The sequence below is a fragment of the Heliangelus exortis genome, chromosome 5 (genome assembly GCF_036169615.1).
Source record: "Heliangelus exortis chromosome 5, bHelExo1.hap1, whole genome shotgun sequence".
Lineage (NCBI taxonomy): Eukaryota > Metazoa > Chordata > Aves > Apodiformes > Trochilidae > Heliangelus > Heliangelus exortis.
This window is the reverse complement of record NC_092426.1, coordinates 36,187,770-36,202,235: the sequence shown is the minus strand read 5'-3', so window position 1 is coordinate 36,202,235 and position 14,466 is coordinate 36,187,770. Positions and strand designations below refer to the sequence as shown.

The 14,466-nt window shown below is 35.9% G+C and overlaps 1 protein-coding gene across 3 annotated transcripts in view; it reads right to left on the bottom strand.

Moving 5' to 3' along the window:
• Positions 1 to 2,946: 2,946 nt before the first annotated feature.
• UBR1 (ubiquitin protein ligase E3 component n-recognin 1) overlaps positions 2,947 to 14,466 on the bottom strand; it is a 70,663-nt gene continuing 59,143 nt past the window's right edge. For all 3 annotated transcript variants that reach the window (XM_071744594.1, XM_071744592.1, XM_071744593.1), the window contains exons 39-47: positions 13,677 to 13,827; positions 12,784 to 12,871; positions 11,107 to 11,240; positions 9,647 to 9,755; positions 7,816 to 7,872; positions 7,225 to 7,302; positions 6,480 to 6,650; positions 6,184 to 6,285; positions 2,947 to 5,682 (exon numbers count right to left, since the gene is read on the bottom strand). In XM_071744594.1, coding sequence (XP_071600695.1) covers positions 5,541 to 5,682; positions 6,184 to 6,285; positions 6,480 to 6,650; positions 7,225 to 7,302; positions 7,816 to 7,872; positions 9,647 to 9,755; positions 11,107 to 11,240; positions 12,784 to 12,871; positions 13,677 to 13,827 — 1,032 coding nt within the window. In that variant the 3' untranslated portion in view covers positions 2,947 to 5,540. The remainder of the gene's footprint in view (positions 5,683 to 6,183; positions 6,286 to 6,479; positions 6,651 to 7,224; positions 7,303 to 7,815; positions 7,873 to 9,646; positions 9,756 to 11,106; positions 11,241 to 12,783; positions 12,872 to 13,676; positions 13,828 to 14,466) is intronic.

Below are 14,466 nucleotides of genomic sequence, written 5' to 3'. Positions count from 1 at the left end.
AGTGACCTATAATGTCATCTCAGTACTACTGAGCATCTCAATAAAACACAAATTTCAACAATAGTTGCTGCACATCAAGCACCAAGAGCAGAGGTATCACTGCCTGGTTATGCAATTTCTCTTGTCCCCACACAGCTCATTTACTTTTATGGAAAAATGTGTTTTCTCTCTCTGTGAAAGTCCAGTTAACATCCACCAAGTTAACCTTTGTGTCTCAGCCACTTGTGAAATGACCTGAGCATGAGCACACATCTCATCAGGAACAGTCCTTGTCCTGACTGGCAGCAGCAGTGACTCAGTCACCAGATTGTTCATTTCTGCCCTGTACAGGCATTGAGTCCCCATCAATGCAGAGTGAAAAAGATGACAGCTCATTTCACAGCAATAGGACAGCATTTATTTTAACAAGTTTTTTTCTTCCTTGCTTTGTATGTGTTAGCTCTCCACAGAGAGTGGAAGTGCATGCTACCTGTCTAGCCTGTGTTACAGCACCTGTCACAATAATTTGGGTTTTCTGGAGTATTTAATTTTACAGCCACCAGATCAAGAAAACAAACTCAGGTAGCAGCACAGAATCCATCTTTAATGCTCTGTAATTTATAAAGACAAAGATGGCATTAGCAAGCCAAGCCTTTAAGCCAAAGCATCTGCTCAGATACAGAAATAAATACGATTTGGGGGACACTTCTTATCCTATTTGTTAATAATGCTTAAACCAGTCAGAATTTATAACAACGCATTTATGCAACAGCAACTTCCAGAGCCAGGAACTCCCCTATGCATAAAAATACCTTCTTTATGAAGTTCTTCACCAATTAAAAACCCACTGAAACATTTTAATGTTCAGTTTCCTGAGAACGTGCTAGGACAGCTTCTTCTTTCTGAAGAAATTGCAACGACAATGCTCTTCCTTTAAAGCTGATTGCCACTGAAAACACTTGCTTTACATTGATCATAAAAATTAATAACAAATACAGCACATCTACAGTTTCATTTATATTAAAAAAAAATGAACAGAGCACATTTACTTAGCAGCTAAAACCTTCATTCTGAAAACTGATCCTTTAAAAATTGCATACAGTCATACAGCTCTCTACAACACGTGATGCATGATATTTAAAATCTTAGAAATTATTTGGTAAGCATGTGCTTTGTATTGGTTTCCCACTATGGGAGCACTTTAGGGTCTGCATGCAGTACTCTGTAGTTTAGCAAAGAACTCTAAAGGTATAAAGCTCATGGAGCCCACTTGGAGTCCTGATTTATGATAAGACCATAACTTAAATGGGTGATCTCATCCTGCTCCTCTGTGTCAATCAATTGAGTCAGACTGACTGAGTGTAAATGAAACTGCTCAAAGAAGTTCTGTGTACAGCAGAGCTGGGAAAAGAAATATTCCTGGATCACCTCCAGTATCATGAGACTGAGGCACACCACTTCTGCCACTTTTAGTAAAGGTTAGCATGATTTACAGAAAGAAAAATGGAATGAAAGAAAATAGGAGGCTTTTTATCCTCTGAATTGGATTATTCCTGAACCTGTTGTGGTATGTTCAGGATAACCTTCAACCAAAAATCCTGGAACACTGGGATGTGCCAGACTAACTGCAGATCTTCACAGATAAAGCAAGGACTTGAAATGACCGCAAAGTCCACAGTCACTGCTACCTGCTTCACAACATTTTGGTGAAACTCATTAACCATAAAGCCTAAAAACCTCCAAAAATCAAGTCTGAGGGATGCTAACTTCTTTGGCAACCTGTCATTAAATGGCACAAACTGTACTCCTTTTTTTGACACTGCTCTCATGAACAATAGCCACACAGAAATAAGAAAACTCAGGTCCAGTTTTAACATTTCATGTTTAACTTTATACGTGGTATTCTCTTACTCATCATTACAGGAAATTATGTATAAGATGTCTTTGACTTCCAGCTCTCCCTCCTTCAATACAGATTTCCTTTACACAGCTTCTCTTTCATGCAGGGTTTCAACCATCCTGAATATAAGTTTAGAGAAATGCAGGCAGGATTAGCAATAACTAGGTTTGAGAGACTTGTATAGAAATGGATATTCATTATCATCCATTTGTTTTCTGTATCAAACTCCAAATTTAGCCTACCTGCAAAGCAAAAAAATAAATAAGACATTGTGCCACAGAAATGGAACAACTTTCAAAAATATCTTTGAAGATCTTGTGAAGTAACAAGTTACAAGAATCTAAATAACTTAAATGCTGTATCCCACAACTGACAAGTTTACAATGGAAATTATTCAAGGATATTGTCTGGAAAATAAAGCAGATTATAACCATACAAAGAATACGAAGGCCAAAATCCTCATATATATCTGTGTACATTTTATATTGCACCTTGAGATTCTTACTATGCAGGAAATTATGATGGTCTTGTTGTTTCTATGTAAATGATCTCCTGGCTGTTTGCTGAGCTCTGTAATGAACCAATTAAAAAAAAAGAAAAAAATTATCATACAGCACCACAACACCACAAGCTTTCCCTTTCTAGAGGCTAAGTACCTGACAGTACAGTCAGACAGACAGTACAGTCAGACAGACAGTACAGTCAGACAGACAGTACAGTCAGCTCTTCTCTGAGAATCTACAAAGCCAGAATCACTCAACTGATCAGCTAAGGACACTGAAATATTAAACTCTGTACTGAAGACTTATCCCACAAACTGAGGCAGACAGGCAGGAATCTGCATCTGTGAAGAACTAGGACAGCTTTCAAGTGGAGTATTTCTCTAAATAAGTGTCACCTTTGCTAACTCGTACAGTGATGGTATGGACTACACAGATAACTGGTGGTGTTAACCATCTACTTACTAACTCTTCTCCTTTGCCCTACTTTGACCTGTGTTGCTGTGATGCTCTTGGTAAAATGAACTCTGAAGTGTCAAAGCGCCTCCAAATAAAAACTGAATAATCTATGAGAAGTTACTTTATTTCCTTTTTTTTCTTTTTTTTTAAAATATACATATACAAGATATTTTATTTCAAAAGCACATGAACATTATACAAGTTTCAAATTTACATTTTTGTAATTAAAGATACCAATATGTGCATTATCAAATAACTTCTGTCAGCTTGGATGGAAAAGAAATCAGTGGCATAAGCATCTTGCAGTCACTAAATTCAGATTATACTCACAGTGAACAAACCTGCATAGTAGTTGAACAGAATGAAAGATGACCACACCAGTCAGTGAATGATATGGGACCCCATTTGCTGAATTAGTATGTGCAAGTGTACAGAAAGATGCACCTTTCCTCTCCCAGTTCTTCAGCTATGAAGCTATTTCCAGAGCTTTAAACATGAGCTCACCTGCTCAGTCAGCCCAGCTCCTGTCCTTATACACAGTTCAGAGAGAAAACAAAATAAAGTGATCTCACTGCATATTTGATAACAGAATTTTTGTATCAGTGAAGTGCAAGGTAACAACATTTTAGATAAATGAATAGGTAAAATGAGGGAAAGAATAAGTGAATATAGTTTTGGTATCAGTGAGGCTTGGATTGCTAGTCTCAATCCAATATTTTTTGATGGGAAGAAGTGTTTACATCTTAGAAATTGCCAGTGCATGCAAGTTTTTGTGACAACTGCCTCTTTTAAATTCAGTATGCATTTGAAATACATTTTACAGAAGACTAACAGCATTCAGATTTGTCTTTAAGGAGTTCTATATTCAGGTTTCAAATCTGAAAGAATCAAAATAAGTAGAATGGTCTTAACTGCAAGAAACAGAATAGCTGAAAAATATATCAAAGCCAACTACTTGTATCACCAGGGAAGGCTTATAGTAAAAGTTATAAAAAAGTATTTGAAATCAGAACAATTTTTGAGTTCACTGGTATTCCATCTTTATGAGTTATGGTGCTTGCTGTTCACTACACTCAAATGTACAAACTTCAAAATCTAGGAGAACTGATATTTAAATCTAAATAGTTATTTGTGATTCTACTATCTCTCATAGCATCAGTAGCAAAAAAAGAAAACAAAATGAAACAAAAAACCCCCAAACAAACTAACAAAAAACCCCAACAACAACAAAAAAACCCCACCACCGCCAAAGAAAGAAAACCAAAAAGAAATCATACAAAAATATACTCTTGGACATTAATTTGAAAACCTCTCCTTGCAAGCCTTATTAAAATAACACAAAAAAATCCAAAAAGCAGAGGTGGGAAAATTTAGAATACTGACAACTTCAAACTTTCAAACAGAAATGGGATTTCTTGGGAAGGCTTTTCCACCCATCACATTACAAATTCTCTCATGTCTGTTAGGGTTGAAATTCAATAAACAGAAAACCAAACATTTCAAACTGAAGCACAATCACATGTCACTGAGAGAGAGCTCAATCACAATGTGCTGTTGGCTACTGAAGGGCAAAGTGACAGATTTCACCACCTTTTTCCCCCCTTTTCTGCTCTAACTGGCACTAAACATGCCCCCCCTCAAATATGCAACTTCATTTATGCAGGCAGGGCTCCAAACAGTAGTGTCAGAGGATGTAAGAGTGGAAAAATTCTCAAATATGGGCACACAACTTATTTGACTCTAAAACTTGCTTCTTTGGGGCCTTGGTTTTAGTCCAGTGATAGCTTTGAAGGCCTTCTAGTTTACTGATAATTCAGGTTCTTATATAACCTGTATAACTTACAGAGCTACAATACAATAACAGCATTTTCACCTTTGATTTCCAGGGAAAATTTAGAAGACAAACTGTAAAAAGTAAAACTAACCATAACCTAGCCAAATCGTGTAAGCCCTAGACTTTAGGATATATAACATTGTTAAGTGACAACTTCATTACATAAAGTGCAGTTCTGGCAATGCAAAAAGCACAGATTTTATTTTTTGATGCAACAAGCAAGATGGCAATTCTCCACTTTCTATCCCACACTCCTCTTTTAAAGAGTTCCTTAAAGAAAACTCTTCATTAAATCTCTGGATGCAGCTGAATGCAGACTTTTTCTGTACAACTTTGTCTCCTGGAGCTGTTGCTATAGATTACTAAAAGCCTGTCACCACTTCCACTCCAATATTATGCCACAGATCTTGGCCTATTTAAAAGCTTCACTAAGCTTGGAAAAGAACCCAGGAAGAAAGCAAAGGAGGCTTTTCTATAGCAACACCATCTGGGTATATTCTCAAGATATAGAAGAGACAGAAATACAGTATGTGCCCTGAATGAAGCACAGCATTTGGGAAGTTGTCCTTGTCAAAACATGTGCAACAATTACAACTTCTCAAAAAAGCAAAAACATTCCTGGCCTGAATGTCCAGTAATAATTACATAACAGGGTTTTCTTTTTTTTGGGGGAAAAAGAAATAAAATAAGAAGAGCAAAACATATGACTTGAGGTTCTGTTTCAACGGATCAGTAACATATCCAAAACTAGAGAATCCATCAGCTGTGTCTGAATTACAGAAGCCATTTGAGAGTAGATTTACTGCCACCCTCCCTTCCTTTTCCAAAGCACTGCCAAAGGTAAGTTTTCCACTAAAAATCATGAGACTCAGAGCAATTGCCAGTTGAATCCAAAGAAGATCTGATTAGTTTCTTGGCTCCTGGCTATCTCCTCTATGATGCAGTGTTGCTGCCATAGCAGATGGAGCTTCCGGTAACGCTCCCGACATAAGTGCAGGGGATTGCCTCTTCTTCATAGAAGGAAAAAGGAAAATACCCAATAAGCATCTCAGAATAGCTACTGACAAACTGTTCCATTCACAGTCTAGCATGAACATTCTTAATGATAGCCAGAAAACATTAATACTTGTATGAACACCAATGCCAACGAATCTACTGGAAATGAAAAAAAAAAAAAAAAAAAAATTCTCCATGTGTCAAACCACGACTGCCATTTCCAAGGTTCTATGTCAGCAACATCAGGTTGCTGCACACTCGTGATGAAAAGCACACAAAGTATTCTTGAGAAAAGTAAGAAAGCTCAATAGCACCAAAAAAAGTGTATTTTTCCATTACGAATAACCCATTCATGACTGGGAACTGCCACCAGGAATATGAAGTTAATTGAGTTCACCAGGTCAAGATCTACATTACAGAGCTGCACATGCTGGCAGGAAGAGCACGTTGTGTAATGGGTATAAGAAAGAGACCCCAAAATGGAAAAGTAGAAAGTCAGTCAGGCATTTACTTACTTCAGACCTGGATCTGTTTCTCCATATTCATCCAAGTAGGGAGCAGGATATAAGCAGCCCCTGGTTTTACCTTCAATGAGGACAACTCTGCATTCCCTGATTCTTAAGGAAAAAAAAGGTGCATTTAAAATACAAGGTTACTCCCAGCAAGTTATTAACTTTTTGCTAAGCCCTATTTAGGACAAAGCAGTATTTCTTCATCTCAAACATAATCAAGAGCTTTGACAATGTTGCAAATGACCTTCAAATATTTCCTTTCACTTTTTAAACACATTAAATTCTGGCTAGCTACTTACTTGAGAAACATACAGACACCAGCTCCACATTGAAGAGCATGAGAAGTACAGGCTCCCAGCTCCTCCCCATTCACCAGTTCTTGACAGCAAGTATTCTGGGAACACAACATGGCCCCACAGAATAAACACAACACTGGATGTTTCTGTTCATCATCAGAAGACCTTGGGCATCTAGAAAAAGTGTAACCAGAATGGTAGTGCAGTAATTAAAACTCTGAAAAAAATGCCAGCCATGGGTAACCCTTAAAAAACAACCCACAAATCTAAGACATACTAGGACATACATCATATCTCCCATATCTTTGGATAGGTTTTTACATTGCTGGAAAAATTTTATTTGCTTTAAGCATCTGCTGGACATTTGCTCAAGTCCCTTCTAACCTGAAAATCCTAACCTGTGATTCACTCCTCCTGGCAGAACAGAGTGCCAGCCTTCTGGAATCACTGTGTCCAGTTAAAAAATAATTTTCAGGCTTGTGGCCAAAGCAACTGCACATTGCACTGGTGAAAGAAAACCAGCAGATTAAGCTATAAGAATTTCATGTGCTATCCTATCAAACACAAGTTTTGAAATAAGTTGCTGTGTTTCAGATTTAACTGGTCAGTATAAGCATAACAGAGCCTTCAACTCTGCAAAGTAGTTTCTGTACATAGTTTTAACACCAGCTACAGCAACTGTAAGAAAATAAAAGTTATTAAAAGTGACAAAACACCTAGGAAGACAGCTGAAAATGTCACATCTTACCTAAACTGAGAGGCTTGGTTCAGAAGGCAGCTATAGTCTTCAGGAAGCTCTATTAAGCTATTTCTTTTCCTAGGATACCTGGGTAAGTGCAAAAGGACAATTATCATGCAGATAATTATCAGAATAATAATAACAGAATGGATAGCTATATATTCCTGCTACACTTTCAGCCCATTCTGCAAACTTCTGCAATCCTACACCAGTTCTTCAGTCCCAGAAGTCAAAGATAAAGGCTCCATATAGGAGCTTCAGCATTTTTATATTCCAGAAAAGGTGATTAAATAAAATTTCATATGTAATCTACATGTATGAAGACATTTGGGTTAGCTTTTGTTTTTTTGTCAAGTAAGCTAGGTTTAACAATGTTGTTCATTCTCATTGATGAGTCACTGTTTGAGGAGTAATACTTTTTTTTTTTTTTTTTTTTTTTTTTTTTTTTTTTTTTTTTTTTTTTTTTTTGAGGAGACTAGTACTTTTGGTAGTAGAGCAGGAGGAAGAAAATACAAGCACTCTAACTTCCCCACAACTACTTTATATTTTTCAACAGTTTTAAGTAAAAAACAGAAGAAAAAAGAACAGAAGCAAACTAACCTTATTGCAATGCTTTTCCCCTTCAAACAGCTTAACACCACTGGGTCAGCACACCACCTATTTCAAATAAACATTTGCAGATGACATTTAATATTGCTAAAGTAAACTAGTAAGCAAGGAGCAAACACAGAGCACAGACAAAGCTCTAAAGACTGATAATTCTAGATGAAACTTCACAAATAGCTATTCTTTGACAATTTCCCTTCAATAAAAGAATTAAAGTTTGTATACAAGAGATAAACCTATGTGAAAAAACAACAGTTAAGATTATCATCATGCACATGAAAACAGAGTTAACACAGAGTTAAAAAATGGAAACAGTTTTCACAGATATTTAAGTTCTCAAAGGGAGCTACACTATAGAGCTTCTTTTGGAATGTATCTGCTGAAAGCCACAGTGTAAGAAAAATGTCTACCATTAGAACATTGCTTTTAAAAACCATTATCAATGTTTATTTTGCAATGCTTTACTGCATGTCTTGTGCTTGCTTGGAATGGCCAAATGAGTCTACCAAAACAAAGGGAGACACTGGCAAGTTATTCAACAGAGGAGCTGTATGATGTATTTCAAGTTATTTCTCCAAAAAGGAGAAGGGAGAGAGAACTATAGCAGATGGTCAATCGAGTAATCTTCATTTAACACATTTCTCAACATTCATCAAATTTAGTCTTCTGAAATAAAAATCCTTCAAAACACATATGGGAACTTGCATGATGATTTGACAACTGTTACTATTACATTAAATATGCATTCTACATGAAACTTTGTTTTTGACTGAGAGCACTATAGAATTATAGAATCATTGTGGCTGGAAAGGACCTTTGGGTTTGCTAGCCCTGCCTCTAATGATTATTTTCTCATGTCCACAAGCACCTATCCTTTCTGCTCTCTTTTTGTCTTTGAGCAAACATGTAGGAAGATATAAGACAAACTTACTTAATTTACTTGTGAAATTGCTATTAATGGATAAGTAACTGTATATACTACAAATGCCAATAACCACATTAAATTGTATGTAGAGAATTGTTTAGGCAGCTGTATGGACTTTAAGTTGGAGTCAACAGCTCAAAATGTCCCTAAAGTGACAGAATCTAGACAACAAAACAGAACACAGTAAAAAAACAAAAAAACTAGAAAAAGCCAATGAGAGCCAGAGATTTCTGTCAAGAACCAGGAATGATAATTAATGCAACCAAGTGCTCACATGGTCACATTAAATCCATGCAGATATTGTCCAATACAACACAGCAGGTTTATTATCAGTTTAGGGGGAAGGTGTCTGCTTATTTTAACTTGTTTCTGAATGGAGAATTTTACCAATTGTTTTGTTACTGATAGATTGTATTGTACATAATACTCAAATTGTACCTTATCAGCATTAAGCTAACTTCAATATTCAGTTACTTTGGAAATCCAGAGAAGAAATAATACAAAACCTCACCCTGCCACCTACCTAATTTTCCATATTCTCATTTTATAGGCCATGTAATCAGCAATTTGCTGTAGACAGATCAAAAACAGGCCTATGAACAGCAAGTGGCATAGCATGAAAGCAAATGTTTATGGGAAGTTCCTTCTGCATGAATGATTTCATGTAGGTCTGTATACACTAGTCCCTTAAGCTATAATTCTTTAATATTTGAATTACCATAAAATACAGAGTGATTTATGTTTTTTTATTGCTGTAAGAGATTCACTATTGCTGTGCACATCAAACACGTGATTAGAACTCTGGTATGAAATTGAGCTCAACCATTTATAAAGAAATTTGATACAGAATTCCCATACAACACAGAAGAAAAATGTGGCCTGTCCAGTACCAATTTGTACCTTTGAAGCAGTGGATTTACTGTGTCTGAATATTCTTGGAAGAGCAGGAACAAATTGGTAGGTAGAGAGAGGTAACTACAAAGTGCCTTGAATTGATCTTCTTCAGAAACTGCAAAAGAAAAAGAAAAGATGAGCAACTGTCAGTGTGTTTCAGCAATCCTCAGTAGTTCACTCAAAACTAAATCATCTCCTGATCCCTTTTTCCCTTTTAATTGTTTAAGAACAATTAAACTGGCTGCTTTTTATTACCAAAAGCCAGGGATTTTTTTAAATAATGAAAATCTGTCATTCTGTCGGAGTTTTGTATGAAACTGACATATGAGAAAGAACAACAAACCCAACTTTTCCACTGGATATTATGCATCCTAGAGCTTCAACATGGCTCCTAATTAGTACAATTGGATGTAATTCCACTGACTTTATCAGAGCTATAATAATTTGAATTATTGAAATTTGAATAATTTGCTTTAGGTTTAAAAAATCTGATGCAAGCAATTTTAAAGCCATGCAAAATTCACTAAATAACAAAATTCTGTGCTTAAATTCTAATTCATTGCATAATATGTAACATATGTCAGTGCAACAGATTTCTGTATTTATCATGCTTCAGCTTTTCACTATCCTTTTGGCCTGCAATATCAGATTTTGCTATTGTCAAGTCAGTGCTATTACATTACATAAAGCTGGGCTAACAGCAGTTTGCTAGGTGATCATTTACTGGCTCTGCTACAGAAAATGGCATTTTCACCAGGAAGGCTTTTCTCTGCAGACTCAAAGTTCCAGACTTACAGAAAGGGAAGATCTCAAAGTCTACAGACTGACTCATATATTCCCCAATCAACTTATTAGCTGTGAACTCAGTCCACAGTCTATATAAATAAATTTAAGATACCGTATTTTGTCTCAGTTATTCATAGTAAAATATTTATTTTTGGGTTTAGTATCTGCAATCTGTTGGGATCCTTTAAGGAAGAGGTTTAAGTTTTATAATGTGCTTTGTTTCTACTTGGCTCTGTGGAAGAAAGGTGATTTCTTTAGCACTACCAAAATTAGCAACCACACAAGAAGTTTATTTTTGTGGGGTTTTTTTTTTGTTGTTGTTTGGTTTTTGTTTTTGGTTTGTTTTTTAAATATAATCCAGCCAATTTCTCAGGGGACAAAATCTAGAGTCCCTAGAATTAGCCTTAAACCACAAAATCTTTGTATGCACCATTACTTACTATCAGTACATCACTGATAATTCACTAATTTGCATAACTCCTTTCCATACAGAGAATGTCAAAGCAATTCAGCTTCTCATGCTTGCCCCTTTCTATACAATTTAGTATTTGCTTTCTTTCCAAGCCTTACATTAATGTATTAACTCTTGCTACTCAATTGTGAACAATTTAAGAATGCTATTCTTCCAAGAAAACTATAAAGAAGTCAATAGCCAGATGAATTTGCTTTCTCATATTTACCTTGTAGTAGTTCCTCAGGTGGAGAAACCCCCAGCAAATAATGAAAAAATAATGCAGCACAACGTAGGTAAGGCATGATGCCTTTTTTGACAGAATCCCACACAAGCCAGCCTGGGATATCCTGACTAAAGCAACTGTAATACACAAATGAGAAATAGCTGCAGTAGTTCACAGTGCAAATCCTTCTAGAACTTTCACAGTTTGGTTAACATTGGTAAAACTGTAGTTCTGTAGAAGCAACAGTGATCCAACCCTAAATTCTGTGAAATTCAGACACAAACATTTGACTTCTGACTTCCCCTTAACCTCAGAAATGAGCCCTGGGTTTATGTAGAACACTTATGACTAAGCCTTCAAATTACATCCCCTTATATTTTTCAGAATTCTAGAAAATATAAATAGCCAACACAGGGCTGCCCACTTCTAGGTAACTGTGAATAACCTGGTTCAAATGGTGCAATACAGAATCACATGTAGAACAATTAAACTGGCTGCTTTTTATTACCAAAAGCCAGGGATTTTTTTAAATAATGAAAATCTGTCATTCTGTCGAAGTTTTGAATGAAACTGACATATGAGAAAGAACAACAAACCCAACAGAATTAAAAAATTATTATATCATACTTCATTCTGGAAGTCACAACAGTAACACTCATATTGTTTAAAATAAAAACTATGCCAGCCCCATTTTTGACAAAAATACTGAGGTGATACTCATTTCAGTAACCATTCTTGTATGCTGTGTGATACGAGCATTTAGTCTATATCTTGCAGTAAATTAACCTTACTTAGTGCCTTTGTTTTCTAAAAATTTTAAACTTAGTTAAATTAATTTATTTAAAGAGGATGTTCACACAAATCTTGGCCAGGACAAACAACCTGTTTGCTGTATCATACAACTGATAAACAGTTGAAAAACAACCTGTAAAGCTGTATCGTAACCTCACAGACCACAGTAAAATTAATATGCAGATTGTGCCATTTAAGCACAGATAATTCACATTTAGAAGACAAAAATGCATACACAGAAACTAAAACAATAGAAGTTTTAGAGCTGCCTAAACTTTGGCATTTTATTCTGTACCTAAGCATGTCAGCATTGTGACCAGATTTTCCAAAATGCACAGCACCTATGATTAGAAGCTCATGTCTCAGGAAAATCACTCATTATTTAAATATCAAATTTTGAGTATTTAGAAATTTAGACTTAAAACCTGTCTAAAAAGAATGAAAAGATGGACATTAATGCTCAAACAAATAAGCAGCCATGTTTAGGCTTTATACTTTTGCCTTCTCTTATAGAACCATTTCCTTCTTTCTGGCTTTCATCTATAATTGACAGATCTAAAAAAAACAGAAACAAAACAATCAGGGCAACAAAAAAATTACTACAGTGAGTGGCTGTATTTCTCTTCAGGGTGTATGTAGGTATTTTTTCATTCACAGACTAAAAATTTACTCTTGTCCACACAAAGCAGCTAATTTAACTAAAAGTGTTCCTTACACCAGTTTTCTTTTTTTTCAGTGTTCAGTTGTATGGGAAGAAAGCACAAGGCAATGTGCTAACTCTCCATACAAAATGGATAATTTTTTTCCTGTTTTCTGTGTTGTTCAGGAAAATCTCTGTGGATTGCCCTCTTTCTAGGAAAGATGCTATGCTGTAACTAAACTACTTACCCACTGGTGTACTGGCAAACCTCTCTACAGAAGAGCTGTGCAGACTGTGCCTCCTCACTGTTGTCAGATGATTGTGCAGAAGGGGATTCTGGACACAAAAGGATGAATTCAATTGTAAATGTACTTCATTTGTGACACACTTATTATATATACTGAGTTGTTTTTTTTTTAACCTGCATTACAGAAATATTTCCACACTCTTTTTGCTATATTTTACGTAACAAATGCTCTAAAACTGCATGCTATAAAGAAGAATTTCTCATTCTCACATAAAGACTGCTTCCTTCCCCTTGAACCTTTGAAGCTACTGCACTACATAAACTGAACTACAGGATTTTTTTATTTTATTTTTTATTTGTTACTCCCATCATGCTGAAGGAAGGGAGAAGTAGTAGCTAGGAAGCCTATAGGCTACTGGCAGTTTTTAACAGCAGTAAGAGTTGAAGAGAAAAGTGAAACTCTCTTCTATCAGTGTATATGATTTCTCATTTTGGCTCTGGGTACTTACTAGGTTGAAGGGTAAAGAAAAGCTGATTTCCCAAACCCATCTTAAATGTCACAGTACAGCTTAGGGTGCTGCTGATGGACAGAGTTTTGCTTCTCTGACAAAGAGTGAAGGGAATGTTACCACTCTGGAATGACTGATTTGAGCAATTACTGATTTATCACTAACTGTTCTGTTTTCTTAGGCTGAGCACACAGAAGTGATACAATGAAATGCTCTGAAAATGATGTAGTGCTACTTATTTTATACCATAAAACAGTTATTACTACCTAGCACTGTCATTTATTATTAGGAAGTTTACACTTGGAAGACATTAATCGTGTCTATCCAGTATCTTTAAGAAATTGTGCAAAAATGCCAGAATAAAACAACACAAATAAATCTCTACCTGTTGCAGAAGAGATGACAATTTGTGTTATGTGTGCCAGTGTTGTCAGATGGAAGAGGTAGAGATGGTTGTAGGCTGAACTAATTGATGAAGGCTGCAAGTCCACAGCATCCTCCCAGTACAAAGATGGAAAGGATAACACAACTCCCACCTACAGTGAAAAAGAAGGAGCAAATATTAATGTAACAGAAATTTGATAATAGCTACACAAGAAATTATATTTTCACCACACATTGATATTTCATTTCTGTAGTCAATTTAAGTACGTTATTTACCTTGCTCCCTTTCAAAAAGTGTAGCAAAAAGCCATTGAAAAATATTAACCCTTTGTGCCCCCCTGGCATGCAGGAAACTCAGACATGGTTCCTTTGTAATATTAAGCTTAGAGACACACAAAGAAAGCTTGTCCAGAACTTGTCCAGTTCCTAGAAAGCTTAATTTCTGGGGTTTTGCATAAGACAAAGCACAGTGAAAGAAATGAAAAGCAAGACCAATCATTAGCTAGAAAGGCAACCAGAGTAAACCAGATTTTGTTTTGGTGCATTTGATTTTTTGTTTGGCTTCTGTTGCCTTTTTTTGTTGTGGGGTTGAAATTTTTTTTTTTAACAGTAAAAGAAATTATAATACAGACTTGTAGTAAGAATAGAAAGAAGAGGCTAAAAAGAGCAAAGAAGGCAGTAAGGGTGAATGTGAAGGAATCAGATGGTAGGACTAAGACTATTGTCTATTAAGACAAGGAGAAACTGAGGGAAACAAGCTGACTAGGTGCATTTCTCAGGGTTTTTTTGAG